Below are 16,762 nucleotides of genomic sequence, written 5' to 3'. Positions count from 1 at the left end.
AGTTATTAAAAAGACGAGAAAAGCGACTTTGGTCTTTTCTCTCATGCCTGGGCCCCACGTCTCATACACCCATCCTAAATTTTCCTGGATGAATTTTATATGGATATAAAAAGGGAATCCTGAAAACTCTTCTGTTGGGATATATGTGTGTATGTGTGTGTGTGCATGCGTGTGTATAAAATATTAATTCCTGAAGCGAGATGTTAAAAGTATGGCTCTCAGGGGAAGAACCTGAGGTCTTGTTATCAGCATTTAAATGAAGAAGCAATCCTCTCCCCTGCCCCTTACAAACCCCCGCTCCCCGCCCCATGTGGCCATGTCCTCATTTTCAGTGTCTAAAACTTGGCTATTCCACAGAGATGATCAGTTCTAAAGTATCTATTTCATATATTACATCCAATCACTGACATGCACATTCAGACATGACGTTCATTTTTCCTCATTACTCGTGACATCCTTGCTACATCTGATTCTGGTGAGTTCCAGGCTCATCAGACTGTTAAAAACCTCTCTCTTAGAAAGCAATTGAGAATATCAAGTTCTGTCATGGGAGAAAATATTTTGTTAGGTGCCGTCGAGTTGGTTCCAACTCATAGCGACCCCTTGTATAGCAGAAGGAAGCCCGGTCCTGCACCGTCCTCACAATCGTCGTTATGCTTCAGCTCATTGTTTTTAGCCCTAGCAACAGTGAAACTGCCCAGCTAATTATTCTTAGGAAAATAAGTAAAATTGAGTCTAGAAAATTAAATGTGTCTGTTCAGCCTTTTCCTGGCTTTGAGTTTGACCTTGTGGCCCCATTTGTTAATTTAGTGAGCATTCTTTGAGTGCCTGCTGTATGCAGAGAGCTGTGCCAGGAGCTGGGTCAACAAGATGAGTGATGGGAAGCTTGTCCTCCTCAGCGCCCCGGGGCTTTGTGTCCTCCATTCTCCCTAAGAAGCTCCCACCATAAGTTTGTATTTTGCATGCTATAGCACGAGTTTTGAATTGGACTTACTTTTAACATAGTCCAGTTTGCTTACATAGTAGGGCTACAGGCTGGTTGAAATAGGCCCCATTTGAGTAGCATTTGCTTTTCTTATATCTTTCACTAAGGCCCCAACTTGTCCCTAGAAAGATGGTACCATCAGCACCCAAAGTCTAACCAGCCTCCCTGGTTTAGATGCAGTATTGTGGGGCACCTGCATCCCGCCGTGCTGCCACACTCCCTGGCCCCTCTTCTCTTCTCTGCATCCTTAAGTTCTGCTCATCCTTTGAGTCCCAGCTCCAGTGCCATTCCCCAACTCCGCCAGCTGGAAACTCTCCTTCCTCTAGACCCTTGTTGTTAGCTGCCGTCAAGTAGGCCCCTGATTCGTGGCTACCATCATGAATTGAATTATATCCCCCCAAAAATGTGTGTATCAATTTGGCTGGGCCACGATTCCCATTTTTTCCATTCCACACAGTCTAATGTCTTAGGATAGTCAATAAAACACAGGTAACCATCTTTCTGGTATTCTCTGCTTTCAGCCAGGATCCATCTAACATCAGCAATGATATCCCTGGTTCCACGTGCTCTTCTGAAACTGGTCTGAATTTCTGGCAGTTCCCTGTCGATATACTGCTGCAGCCACTTTTGAATCACCTTCAGCAAAATTTTGCTTGCATGTGATATTAATGATATTGTTCAATAATGTCCGCATTCTGTTGGATCACCTTTTTGGAAATAGGCATAAATATGGATCTCTTCCAGTCAGTTGGCTCGGTAGCTGTCTTCCAAATTTCTTGGCATAGACGAATGAGCACTTCCAACACTGCATCCATTTGTTGAAACATCTCAATTGGTATCCTGTCCATTCCTGGAGCCTTGTTTTTCGCCAGTGCCTTCAGAGCAGCTTGTACTTCTTCCTTCAGTATCATTGGTTCCTGATCATATGTTACCTACTGAAATGTTTGAACGTCAACCAATTCTTTTTGGTATAGTGACTCTGTGTATTCCTTCCATCTTCTTTTGATGCTTCCTGCGTCATTTAATATTTTCCCTGTAGAATCCTTCAGTATGTCAACTCGAGGCTTGAATTTTTTCTTCAGTTCTTTCAGCTTGAGAAATGCTGAGTGTGTTCTTCCCTTTTGGTTTTCTATCTCCAGCTCTTTGCACATGTCGTTATAATACTTACGTTGTCTTCTTAAGCCGCCCTTTGAAATCTTTTGTTTAGCTCTTTTACTTCATCCTTTTTTCCTTTTGCTTTAGCTACTTGATGTTCAAGAGCAAGTTACAGAGTCTCTTCTGACATCCATTTTGGTCTTTTCTTTCTCTCCTGTCTTTTTAATGACCCCTTGCTTTCTTCGTGTATCATGCCTGACCCAAGCCCTGGTGTTTTCAGTCGCCTCATATGCATGTGGAAGCTGGACAATGAATAAGGAAAACTGTCTTAGTCATCTAGTGCTGCTATAACAGAAATACCACAAGTGGATGGCTTTAACAAAGAGAAATTTATTTTCTCACAGTCTAGTCAGTTAGAAATCCAAATTTAGGGCGTCAGCTCCAGGGGAAGGTTTTCTGTCTCTGTCGGCTCTGGAGAAATTCTGGTCCTTGTCCTCAATCTTCCCCTGGTTGAGGAGCTTCTCAGGCGCAGGGACCCCAGGTCCAAAGGACGCACTCTGCTTCTGTTGCTCCTGGTGCAGCTTTCTTGGTGGTATGAGGTCCCCAACTCTCTGCTTGCTTCCCTTTCCTTTTATCTCTTTTCCCCAGGGAAACTCCCTTTACATTTGTATCAGGGATATGACCTGGGTAAGGATGGTGTTACAATCCCACCCTAATCCTTTTAACGTAAAATTACAATCACAAAACGGAGGAAAACCATACAGTGCTAGAAATCGTGGCCCAGCCAAATTCATACATTTTTGGGAGGACATAATTCAATCCATGACAAAGACCGAAGAAGAACTGATGCCTTTGAATTGTGGTGATGGCAAAGAATATTGAATACACCATGGACTGCCAAAAGAATGAACAGATCTGTCTTTGAAGAAGTACAACCAGAATGCTCCTTGGAAGCAAGGATGATGAGACTGTATCCCACATACTTTGGACATGTTGTCAGGAGGGATTAGTCCCTGGAGAAGGACATCATGCTTAGTAAAGCAGAGAGTCAGTGAAAAAGAAGACCCTCAATGAGATGGATTGACACAGTGGCTGCAACAATACTTTCAAGCATAGCAACGATTGTGAGGATGGCGCATAACCAGGCAGTGTTTCGTTCTGTTGTGCTTAGGGTCACAATGAGTTGGAATTGACTCAAGGACACCTAACAACAACATGATTCCCAGTATTGTGTGGTTGTCCTCCATTCTGTAATCGTAATTTTATGTTCAAGAGGATTAGGGTGGGATTATAACACCCTTACTAAGGTGTTATCACTGATCCAGTGTAAAGAGAGTTTCCCTGGGGTATTGCCTGCACACCTTTTATCTTACAAGAGATAAAAGGAAAGGGAAGCAAGCAGAGGTTTGGGGACCTCATACCAGCAGAGTGCATCCTTTGGACCCGGGGTTCCTGTGCAGAGAAGCTCCTAGTCCAGGGAAAGATTGATGAGTAGGCTGGCAGAGAGAGAAAGCTTTTCCCTGGAGCTGATGCCCTGAATTTGGACTTTTAGTCTACTTTACCATGAGGAAATAAATTTTTCTTTGTTAAAGCCATCCCCTTGTGGTATTTCTGTTATGGCAGCACTAGATGACCAAGACGCTACCCCATGCACAACAGAACACAATGCTGCCTGGTCCTGCACCATCCCCATGGTCAGTTGTGGATTGGACTGTTGTTATCTACAGGGTTTTCGTTGGCTGATTTTCAGAAGTAGATGGCCAGGTCTTTCTTCCTAGTCCACCTTAGTCTGGAAGCTCCCCTGAAACCTGTTCAGCATCACAGCAACACACAAGCCTCCACTGACAAATGGGTGTTGGGTACACATGACGTGCATTGGCTGGGAATGAAATCTGGGTGTCCCACATGGAAAGCAAGAATTCTACCGCTGAACCACCAATGACCTTCTAGCATCTTATGATGTTTTAAACATATAAACCTCTCTTGTGGTATTTACCCTTTGTTGCTTTAAATCAGATTGTTTGTGCCCCTGTTCCATCTCCCTACATGGTTACAAGCTCTTTGGAGGTAGTATTAGTTTTATTTTGGTCTCCCCATGCCTAGCATGGTGTTTTATACATGGGAGGATCACAGCAGCTGTTGAAAAAATGACGGAGTAAATAAAGGAGTAATACATGGCCTTTCATCTTGAAATAGATGTTATTGTTTGTGTGCGTGAGAACCCAAAGTTTCATTAGCTGCATAGTTAACTAACTGGATCAGAAGACATGAAGGCAGAGAAAAGCCAGAGACAGGACCACACCTGGATAAGCTGCTGCCCACGCAGCACAGTTGTTTCTGAGCTTTGGGAACTCCATAGGTGTCATCTTGCTGGGGCAGGACCTTGTTCTCCTTGCTGTGGTGTTGGGCACAGGTGGGGTGTGAGAAAGCAAGAGAGAAGAAATAACAGAAATGTAGGAGAATGGCAAAGACCAAAGTTTCCAAGTCACAGATTTTCTAGATCAGAGTTTCTCACCTCAGCACTGTTAACATTTTGGGGAAGATCATTCTTTGTTTTGGAGGCCTGTGCTATGCATTGTGGACTTTTAGCAGCATCCCTGGCCTGCATTCAATATATATATATGGATGTTCTGGCAAAGCTCGCTTGCTTGCTCTGGATCCTGTATCTGGCTCATCATCTGACCTCCATTTCTTGGGACCTGAGGCAGCAGCCAACTGTATTGCCTGCTGATTTTGGAGTTCATCAGCCTCCACAGCCTGTGAGCCAGCAGCTTGCTATCTTACTTGCTGATCTTGGATTTGTCAGCCTCCGCAGTCAATGAGCCAGTGGCCTACTGTCTGACCTGCCAACGTTGGGCTTGCCCCCCAGCTACATGACTCAGTTGAAGCCACCAGCGTGATGCTCGACTCACGGACTTGGGGTTTGACAATGGCTCTACAACCATGTGAGCCATTTCCTTGAAATAAATGTTTCTGTATATATAGGATCACTATTTTTTATGAGTCAGCATCGACTTGAGCACAATGGGTTTAGTTTGGTTTTCGGTTTTATATATATATATATATACACATGCACACACTTTACTGATTTTGCTCCTCTAGAGAACTGAGCCTAAGACATTTGGTACTGAGAGTAGTTCTAGAAAAACAAAATCATAGGGATGAGTTTTCTAAATAGGTTCTCAAGACTGACTAGTCTTAAAGGCTCTGATGACTCTGCCTGCGGTAGTAAAGAGGGTGCCGCTAATCCATGTGTGAAGTGGCAATATTAATACACAAAATATCACCACCATTAGATCAAGTATTGGTGAGAAACAAGGTTCTGGGAGATTGCATGTTTGATACGTTTCTACAGTTTTGTCAGAATGAGAAGTATAGGGAAGCTGGTTTATTCGTCCTACTTTCACTAGACAAAGTGGTGAAAGAAAGACATGAGTTCAGGGCTTCAGAGTCATAGCTCAAGTGCTGCATAAAAGACCTCAAAGTTGCCATTTGTGCCCTGAAAGAAAGCCTTATGTCTTGTAGTAACAGAGCCAATATTGCCAAAAATCAAACCCAGATCTTATTGTAAGAGTGGCTGAATTATAACACCAAATAAATTCCCAACTTTAACGATGTCTGAAGTTAAAGTTAGTGCATTGATTGGTAAGAAATGGGATCCTGAAACTTGGAATGGGGGCATATGGGAAGATAATCATAAAGCTGGGAACACTGAGCCCCTAAATTCTGTTGAATCACTCCTGCCAACAGAACCATCTTACTCACATCTGAAGAGGTTACTCCATCTTTATTTTCTAAGCCACCCTCCCCAGTAAAACCATTAGCCCCTCTACTCCCATCTGATGAGATTAACCTACCTGTCTGAAGAGCCTTTTTCTGAGACACCGCCTGGCGTGGCATCTGAGTCATCACCTGGGGATTGCCTGGGGTAGATACCTCACAAGACATGCTGAATGTTGCCAGGACCCACTCCCACCACCCATTTTTGCTTCTAGACCTATAATTAGACTTAAGTCCCAGCAAGCTCCAAAAGGTGAAGTGCAAAGGGTGACCCAGGAGGGGGTATACTGTACTTCAAAAGAACTGCTTGACTTTTCTAATACATACAAACAGAAACCTGGGGAATGTGTGTGGGAATGGCTATTAAGGATGTGGGATAATGGTGCAAGGAGCATAAAGTTGAATCAGTCTGAGTTTATTGATATGGGCTCACTAAGCACAGATTCTTCATTCACTGTTTTCCGCTCGAGAGTTTTGGAAAAGATCTAAAAGTTTATTCGGTTGGTTCGCTGAAGCATAGATTATGCAGGGGCCTACACTAAATCAAGTAGAAGTACCAGACTTGCCTTGGTATACTGTAGAAGAAGGTGTGATGGTTAAGATTGTGTGTCATTTTGGCTGGGCCATGATTCTCAGTGTTTTGGCAGTCGTGTAATGTTGTGATCACTTCCCTGTTGAGATTTGATATGTGATCATCCCTATGATGGGATCTGCTCTGTGTAGCCAGTCAGTTGAAAGGGAGTTTCCTTGGGTATGTGGCTTGCATTAAATATAAGCAGACATTCTGACAAGGTTTGGGGGCTTTTTGCTCATGCTGGATCCTGCAACTGACTCCTGTTCATCTGACCTCCAGTTCTTGGAACTTGAGCTAGCAAGAGTCCTGCTCTCTGACCTGATCTTGGGTTCACCAGAGGGGGCTTCACCAATCAGGAGAATCCTGTATCCTGACCCACAGACTTGGGGCACTCCAGCTTCTACAACCACATGAGCCATTTCCTTGATATATATATGTATATGTATATACGTATATACATACATATACATATATATGCTTTATTGGTTTTGCTTCTCTAGAGAACTCAGCCCAAGACAGAAGGTATTCAAAGGCTTAGGGAAATTGGTATGTAAGAGTGGATTTATCAGGTTAGACCCACAGGCCCACACATGAAGTGCCCAGAGGATGCACTTTTACCACAGTAGTGAGGAACAAATTTGTGAATGGAGCCTCAGCATCCTTAAAAACTAATGCAATTGCTTTTTCATGTCAGATTTGACAGTGGGAGCTGCCCTAACTGAATTAAGATACCTAACTATAATGGGGCTGATTGGACCCTCCTGGGTCTTAGGGGCCAAGTGGCAGCACTCAATCAACAAAGACAAGGTGGGCATGGTTACTGTAATGGACAGTCAAAGCAGTAATCAGAATAGTCTGGCTCTTATGGACTTATGGTCTTGGCTACTTAGTCATGGTGTTCCTCGGAGTAAAACACATGGGAAATATAAATGTTTACTTGATCTGTACAAACAGAAGACTTCTAGGTCTTGTGAATGACAGTTTCACTCAAATCACCAGAATAGAGTCATGGCTCCTCAACCAATTCCCAGACTTGAGCCAGTTTATAGACCCACAACCCCTTGAACGAAGAGGAGGCTGGATGCCCTTGAAGAAGAACCCCACTACACTGCCAAAAACTTATACCGTTGATCTCTCCCCAGCCTTCCCCAAAGAAATCTACCAGCTTTTACAAGAGTGACTGTTCACTGGGGAAAAGGAAATAATCAGACTTTTTGGAGGGTTACTGGATACTGGCTCTGAACTGACAGTAATTCCAGGAGAACCAAAACATCATTGTGGCCCACCAGTCAGAGTGAGGGCATGTGGAGGTGAGGTTAGTAATGGAATCTTAGCTCATGTTCATCTTACAGTAGGTCCAGTGTGTCCCTGAACCCATCCTGTAGTTATTTTCCCAGTTCCAGAATGCATAATTGGAATAAATATACCCAGCAACTGGCAGAACTCCCACATTGGATCTCTGACATGTGGGATAAGGGCTATTATGGTTGGAAAGGCCAAGTGGAAGCCATTAGAACTACCCCTACCTAAAAAATAGTAAACCAAAGGCAAATACCTCATTCCTGGAGGGACTATAGATATTTACTGCCACCATCAAAGACATGAAGGATGCAAGGCTGGTGATTCCCACCATATCCGCATTCAGCTGACTTATTTGGCCTGTGCAAAAAACAGATGAGATCTTAGAGAATGACAGTGGATTATTGTAAGCTTAACCAGGTGGTGACTCCAATTGCAGCTGCTTTTCCAGATTTGGTTTCATTGCTTGAGCAAATTAATACATCTCCTGGTACCTGGTATGCAGCTATTGATCTGGGCAGTGTCTTTTTCTTGATTCCAATTTCAAAGGAACACGAGAAGCAGCTTGCCTTCGGCTGGCAAGGCCAGCAGTACACCTTCAATGTCCTACCTCAGAGATATATCAACTCTGCAGCCCTATGTCATAATTTAGTCCACAGGGTCCTTGATCTCCTTTTCCTTCCACAAGAAGTCACAATGGTCCATTATATTGGTGACATTATGCTGATTGGGCCTAGTAAGAAAGAAGTGTCAAGGACTCTGGACTTACTGATAAAACATTTGCGTGCCAGAGAGTGGGAAATCAGTCCCACAAAAATTCAAGCACCTTCCACCTCAGCGAAATTTCTAGGATCCAGTGGTGTGAGGTATGTCGAGATACTTCTTCTAAAGTGAAGGATAAGTTGTTATATCTGGCTTCTCCTACAACTCAAAAGGAGGCACAATGCCTGGTGCGCTTCTTTGGATTTTGGAGGCCACGTGTCCCTCATTTGGGTTTGCTACTCTGACCTATTTATCAAGTGATTTGAAAAGCTGCTGGTTTTGAGTGGGGCCCGGAACAAAAGAAAGCACTGCATCAGGTTCAGGCTGTCATCCAAGCCACTTTGCCACTTGGACTATATGATCTGGGTGATACAATGATGCTTGAAGTGTCAGTGGCAGACAGATATAGATGCTGTTTGGAGTCTTTGGCAGGCCACTGTTGGTGAATCACAGCTCAGAAGTAAAGCGCTGCCATCCTCTGCAGATAACTGCTCTACTTTTGATTAATAGCTTTTGGTTTGTTACTGGGCCCTAGTACAGACTGAACACTTAACCATGAGCCACTGAGTCACTATGCAGCCTGAGCTGCCCATCATGAACTGGCTGTCTTCCGACCCACAGAGTCCTAAAGTCGGTCATGCACAGCAGCACTTCATCATTAAATGGAAGTGGAATATACAAGGTCAGGCTTGAGCAGGACGGGAAGGCACAAGTTGCATGAAGAAGTGGCCCTCCATGCAATGCTTCTGCCAAAACCACCATCTGTGGACTTGCAGAATGTCTTATCCGCCATCCTGGTATCCCACACAGCATCATCTCAGATCAAAGGACTCACTTCACAGCAAATGAAGTATGGCAGTGGGCCCATGCTTATGAAATTCACTGATCTTACAATGTTCCCCATCATCCTGAAGCTGCTGGCTTGATACAATGGTGGAATGGCCTTCTAAAGACACAATTATGGTGCCAGGTAGGTGACATACCTTCCAGGGTAGGGGCAGTGTTCTCCAGGAGGCTGTATATACTCTAAACTAGTGTCCAATATATGGCACTGTTTTTCCCATAGCCAGGATTCACAGGTCCAGGTATCAAGGGGTGGAGATGGGAGTGACACCATCCACTATTGCCCCTAGTAACCCACTCACAAAATTTTTGCTTCCTGTCCCTGTGACCTTATGCTCTGTGGTCTAGAGGTCTTAGTTCCAAAGAGTGGAATGTTCCCACCTGGAGACACAACACAGATTTCATTGAACTGAAAGTTAAGAATGCCACTGGGCCACTTTGGGCTCCTCATACCTCTGGAGCAACAGGCAAAGAAGGGAGTTACCATATTGGGTGGAGTGATGGACTCTGACTACCAAGGGGAAAGTGAATTGATGTTACATAATGGAGGCAAAAAAGAGTATGTCTGGAATACAGGAGATCCCTTAGGGTGTCTTTTAGTACTACCATGCCCTGTGATTAAACTCAATGGAAAACTACAGCAACCCAATTCCAACATGACTGCTAATGGCCCAGACCCTTCAGGAATGAAGGTTTGGGTCACCCCACCAGGCAAAGAACCATGACCAGCTGAAGTGCTTGCTGAGGGTAGAAGGAATACAGAACGGATGGTGGAAGAAGGTAGTTCTAAATACCAGCTACAACCACATGACCAGTTGCAGAAACAAGGCCTGTAATTTTTATATTTCTTCCTTGTACGTGTGCATCAAATATTTTTGTTTTCTTCACTTGTAAAATGTAAGGTGTAAATGGGGCTAGTACATTTTTGGTTGTCTGCATGTTAGTTATGTTAGATACAAGTATGACTTTGTAATTGTCTTTATTTAGAGATTGTATATGGTTTAAGGAGATGCGTACAGGTGCCAAACTGACAAAGGGTGGGCTGTGATAGTTAAAGTTGTGTGTCAACTTGGCTGGTCCATGAGTCTCAGTGTTTTGGCAGTAATGTAATGATATAATTTAGCAGTTATATGATGATACAGTCATCCTTCACGATATGATCTGATGTTATCAGCCAATCAGTTACAAGGGGCATTTCCTCTCAGGGGTGCCCTGCGTCCAATATATATATATATGTGTGTACATTCTGGCAAAGCTCACTGACTTCCTCTGGAACCTGCACCTGGCTCATCATCATCTGACCTCTGGTTCTTGGGACTTGAACCAGTGGCCTGTCGTATTCCCTGCTGGTCTTGGGATTTGTTGGCTTCCACAGCCCATGAGCCAGTGGCCTGCTGTCTGACATGCCAATCTTGGGTTCAACAAGCCCTACAGCTGTGTGATCAGGAAAAGCCTCCAGGCTAACACCTGACCCACAGACTTGGGATCTGCCGGCCTCTACAACCGTGTGAGCCATTTCCTTGAGATAAATCTCTTCATATATACATATGTATGCTTTATTGATTTTGCCTGTCTAGAGAAAAAAATTTTTTTTTTCTTTTTTTTTTAGAGAACCCAGCCTAAGACAGTTGTTTTCTTTGTTATCGAGTGCTGCTGTAACAGAAATACCACAAGTGGATGCCTTTAACAAAGAGAAATTTATTCTCTCACAGTCTAAGAGGCTAGAAGTCAGAATTCAGGGTGGGAGCTCCAGGGGAAGGTTTTCTTTCTGTCAGCTCTGGGGGGAGGCCCTTGTCATCAATCTTCCCCTTATCAGGAACTTCGGGTCCAAAGGACACACTCTGCTCCTAGTGTTGCTTTCTTGGTGGTATGAAGTCCCCTTGTCTCTCTGCTTCCTTCTCTCTTTTGTATTGTGAAAGAGATTGGCTTAAGATACAACCTAATCTTGTAGATCCAGTCCTGCCTCATTAACATAATTGCTGCTAATCCCATCTCATTAACATCATAGAGATAGGATTTACAACACGTAGGAAAATCACATCAGATGACAAAATGGTGGACAATCACACAATACTGGAAATCATGGCTTAGCCAAGTTGACAGGTATTTTGGGGGAACACAATTTAATCCATGACATGTCATTTGCTACTCTCTGGACTGTCAACTTTGTCTTCCAGTCTCATGTCTCCAGACAAGCGTCCTCTGCCCACACATGGCCCAACCAGGCTGCCAGCCACAAGTCTAGGAGACCCTTGGTTCTGGTGCCCACTCAATATAACCGACCCAACTTACATGTGCCAACTTCAGAGTTACGGGGAGAGAAGGGGAGCTGGTTGGCCCAACTTGAGGCAGCGTCCACCCTTGGTCCACTCCACTGTGACTGGCACAGGCAGAGTTGCCCAGGCCACACCCTCCCATATGGGGTCTTTCAACCTAAGTCCATGTGCAGTACCTACGTCGATTGTCGGCAGTTGTGTGCAGCCTTCTCTAATAACTCAGTAAACGAGTTCCCCCTCTGCATCCTTATTGCTCTCTACTGGAGGCATTGCTACCTGCCTTTTATGACATTAGTTAATTCAGGGCCATTTTTCACTCTTGGGCATGTGTTTCTTAAGGGAAGAGAACCCTGAGAGTATCATTTTCTTCCTGCCCCCAGCACCTCGCACATGATGGGTGCTCCATGGATGTTATTGTTGATACTGAGATAATGAAATTAATTCACAAGATAGGGATCTTCAGAAAGTGTTTTTGATGACCGTGAATAGTGATGGGGTAGAGTGGGGGTGCTGAGATGTATGCCATATATGTTCTTTACATCTCTCTTCTTCTGGTCCCAAGTAGTACTTTGACGTTGGAGTGTCCCAAAGAAGTGATTAGCTTTCTGGAAAAGAAGAGAGGACGAGGACCTGTGTTTCATTAGTTTCAGGAATGGTCTGCTCACTTTCCCTTCAGCTAGATGGCCTCATGTGATCCTTTTGTGTCCTGTGATTCCTTGATTAATGTGAAGATCTTTCTTTAGGATGTCAACTTACGAGTGAAGTGGCCCAATGATATTTATTACAGTGACCTCATGAAGCTTGGTGGAGTTCTGGTTAACTCAACGCTTATGGAAGAAACATTTTATATACTTATTGGTAAGTTTAAGGAGCCCTGGTGGCACAGTGATTAAGTGCTCAGCTGCTAACCAAAAGGTTGGCAGTTTGAACCCACTAGCCATTCCATGAGAGAAAGATGTGGCAGTCTGCTTCTGTAAAGATTTACAGCCTTGGAAACCCTGTGGGGCAGTTCTGCTCTGTCCTACAGGGTCACTGTGAGTTGGAATCGACTCGACGGCAACAGGTTTTTGACTGGTAAGTTTTTAAAAGAGCCTTTCTGCCAGCATTTTTTTGGTTAACAAAATAACAGAAGTGAAAATGGCTATGCTGAGGGGAGGGGCAGTGGTGGTTCAGTGGTAGAATTTTCACCCTCTCTGTGGGAGACCTGGGTTCTAATCCCCAGCCAGTGCACCTCAGGTACAGCCACCACCCATCTATGAATGAAGCCTTGTAGGTTGCTGTGGTGCTGAACAGGTTTCACTGGAGCTTCCAGACTATGGCAGACTAGGAAGAAAGGCCTGGCAATCCACGTCAGAAAATCAGTCAGTGAAAACGCTGTGGATCACAACGGCCCAATCCCATTGTGCATGGATTTGTCATGAGCCAGGGCTGACTCCACAGCAGCTCAAAACAACATGTGTGGGGAACAGATAATCAAATGAGGTTACTTTTCTTTCAGTCTTGTTTCAGATCCAGGTATGTGTACAAATAGGGCCAGATCAGTTGAAAGTGATTTAAGAGATTCAAGGTTCCTGTATGGCCATGGAAACCACCAAATTGGTATCATACCAAGCAGGCGTTTTCTCACATCTTTCCACGCTTCCTGTTTCTAGTTGAATTAGAAATGATGAAAGTAAGAATTTAATGTATCATTTTGTAATAAGAAAAAAAATTTTTAATGTACCATTTTGGAGTTAAGAAAGTTAATTTCAATACACTGCTGGTGGGAACGTAAAATGGTACAGCCACTTTGGAAATCAATTTGGCGCTTCCTTAGAAAGCTAACCATAGAACTACCATAGGACCAGCAATTCCACTCCTTGAAATATACCCTAAAGAAATAAGAGCCTTCACACAAACAGATACATGCACACCCATGTTCATTGCAGCGCTGTTCACAACAACAAAAAGATGGAAGCAACCAAGGTGCCCATCAACGGATGAATGGATAAATAAATTATGGTATATTCACACAATGGAATACTACGCATTGATAAAGAACAGTGAGGAATCCGTGAAACATTTTATAACATGGAGGAACCTGGAAGGCATTATGCTGAGTGAAATTAGTCAATTGCAAAGGGACAAATATTGTATGAGACCACTATTATAAGAATTCCAGATAAAGTTTAAACAGAGAAGAAAATATTCTTTGATGGTTACGAGGGTAAGGAGGGAGGGAGAGAGATATTCCCTAACTAGGTAGTACACAAAAAAATTTTTTAGGTGAAGGCAGGGGTAACACATAACACAGGGATAGTCAGTACAACTGGACTAAACCAAAAGCAAAGAAGTTACCTGAATACACCCAAAAGCTTTGAAGGCCAGAGTAGCAGGAATGGGGGTCTAGGAACCATGGTTTCAGGGGACATCTAGGTCAATTGGCATAACAAAATGCATTAAGAAAACGTTCTGCATTCCACTTTGGTGAGAGGCGTCTGGGGTCTCAAATGCTAGGAAGCAGCCATCTATGATGCATCAATTGGTCTTAACCCACCTGGAGCAAAGGAGAATGAAGAACACCAAAGACACAAGGTAAATAATGAGCCCAAGAGACAGAAAGGGCCACATAAACCAGAGACTACATTAGCCTAAGACCAGAAGAACTAGATGGTGCCCAGCTACCACTGATCACTGCCTGACAGGGAACACAACAGAGAATCCCTGATGGCACAGGAGATCAGTGGAAGGTAGATCTTAAGTTCTCGTAAAAAGACCAGACTTAATGGTCTGACTGAGACTGGAGGGACCCTGATGATCATGGTCCCTGGACCCTTTGATAGCCCAAGATTGGAGCCATTTCCGAAACCAACTCTACAGACTGGTTGACCTGGACTATAATAAGGACAGTGATGCTGGTGAAGAGTGAACTTCGTGGCTCCAGTAGGCACGTGAGACTATGTGGGCAACTCCTGTCTGGTGGCAAGATAAGAAGGAAGAGGGGGACAGGAGCTAGTTGAATGGTTATGGCAAATACAGGGTGGAGAGGAGGAATGTGCTGTCTCATTAAGGGGAGAGCAGCTGGGAGTGCACGGGTGGGTACATATGGCTTTTTGTATGAGACTGACTTGATTTGTAAACTTTCACCTAAAGCACAATGAATAAATTTTTAAAAAAGAAAGTTAATTTCAAAGGTGATTCTCCTGATGGCTTCGAATTCTTTATCTTGACTTTCCCAGGAATTAGAGGCCATGAAAAAGTTACCTTCTTTTAACCTTCAGAAGAAGCTCCAGGCTGTTAGGGTGGGATAAAGAATACCCATTCCACCTCACTCCATCCATATCAGGCAAGGAGATGGATTTGGCAGTTTCAAAAGTTGTCATGCCCTTGGCCACCCTGCCATCATCCCACAACTAATGTCCAGGAGAACTCGATTGGTGTTCAGAAGTCAGTAATGGACAGAAAGCATGTGACCTTGAGTTGGAAGTACCAGCCAAAGAATACAGGGCTTGAGTTTCTGACTCTGCTACCAACTGGCAATATTATTCTGGGCAAGCATCTTCAAACCCTTAAAGCTCCATTTCCCATCTTTAAATGAAGAATTGGACAAGATGCGAAGATACCTAAGTCAGGGCCCAGGGATGTCAAGGAACTCCATGGAAGGGCCTCAGGGAGCTAAAAAAAAAAAACCCTATCAGCATAAAAAAAAAAAAAGGGGAAGCTAAAAAAAAAAAACCCTATCAGCATAGGGGAAGTATCCAAGGGACAGAAGAGGGGAGGGTGGGAGGTGGTCTCTGATCCGGGAAAGACTCAGCAATGGCCCTTTCTGGTCCGGGGGAGAACAGGACTAAGTTCTCTTACCAGAGGCAATGACAATAGTCAGTGTTGCTGTTTTCCCTTTGACTTTTAATTTTCTGAATACAAGGGAAAATGCTCAGTACTGTATAGCATTTAATTTAATGCCTTATACTTATCAGACCCTACAGATCTTGTGCTTGTTTTTGAATGAATGAACAAATGAGCAACTGCAAACTCCACCCCATTGCTGTCGCTGTTTGTTTTTTTCAGATGTAATTTGCATTGCTTTGTATTTTAATAGCCAGTCATTGCAATGTAATTCTTTATTAAAAAAACAAAGCTTAAGACCAATCAATCCTTCCTTTCACACTGAAAATGGCTCAGAACACTTACTGAAGAATACATTTGTTAGAAATGCCATCCGTTCTATCTGAAGTGAGTATTTTGGAAATTTTTTTCTTAGAGGCTCTGAAAACATGATAGTCTTAGTGCTTACTTCTTGCAGTATTTCATTTCCTATTGAAGACTTCCTTGAGATTGCTTAGGGCCCTGCTGAAAACTAAGACCCAGCTTCTCTGAAGACTCTGGCCTCTCCCTGAGAGGATGGGGTACTGAGTAACATCACAGATAAGCCTAATCAGACAGCACTGGTCATTATTGACTGTTCTTAAGACTTGGGTTAAACCCAAACCAAACCTATTGCCATCAAGTTGATTCCAACTCATAGCGACCTAGGGTTCAGAGTAAAACTGCCCCATAGAGTTCCCAAGGCTATAATCTTTACGGAAGCAGACTGCCACATCTTTCTCCTATGGAGTAGCTGGTGGGCTCAAACCACTGACCTTTCAGTTCACAGCCGAGCGCTTAACCACTGTGCCACCAGGGCTCCTTCAAAGCCTTGGGTTAGGAGTCTATAAAAGAGCCACTGAGCAAGTGTTGGCCCCTGGTTAATAGCATAACGTTAGCACTGCAGACTTCCAAGGACAAAGTGGTAAAGATGCCATAACTGAGGTTTGAGATCTCAGAATCCAGTTTACTCCTTAAGTCCTGAATAAGATTCTCTCTTTTCAAGAATATGTTTTGTTATTCAAGTAAGAAAAGAAGCAAGAGATTTCATTTTATATTGGGCTCAGTGCAGAGCTACAGTTCTTGATTAGAGCTCGTGAAGTATAGTTATTTCAGAAGCAAGCCTGAGAAAAACTTGTCCCATTAATATCATTGTTAACTGCCATCGAGTTGGTTCCCGACTCATGGTGACCCCAAGCACAACAGAGCAGAACACCCAGTCCTATACCATCCCCATGATCAACTGCATATCAGACCATCATGAACATAGGGTTTTCATTGTCTGGTTTTCAGAAGTAGATTGCC

The 16,762-nt window shown here is 43.7% G+C and overlaps 1 protein-coding gene across 5 annotated transcripts in view; it reads left to right on the top strand.

Annotated features, from left to right (window-relative positions):
* Positions 1-16,762, top strand: part of HLCS (holocarboxylase synthetase) — a 345,950-nt gene that overhangs the window by 320,334 nt on the left and 8,854 nt on the right. For all 5 annotated transcript variants that reach the window (XM_064279451.1, XM_064279450.1, XM_064279449.1 and 2 more), the window contains exon 9: positions 12,358-12,472. In XM_064279451.1, coding sequence (XP_064135521.1) covers positions 12,358-12,472 — 115 coding nt within the window. The remainder of the gene's footprint in view (positions 1-12,357; positions 12,473-16,762) is intronic.

Source organism: Loxodonta africana, chromosome 2 (assembly GCF_030014295.1).
Source record: "Loxodonta africana isolate mLoxAfr1 chromosome 2, mLoxAfr1.hap2, whole genome shotgun sequence".
NCBI lineage: Eukaryota > Metazoa > Chordata > Mammalia > Proboscidea > Elephantidae > Loxodonta > Loxodonta africana.
Note: the sequence above shows the minus strand (reverse complement) of the source record. Positions and strands in the feature narration are given on the sequence as shown.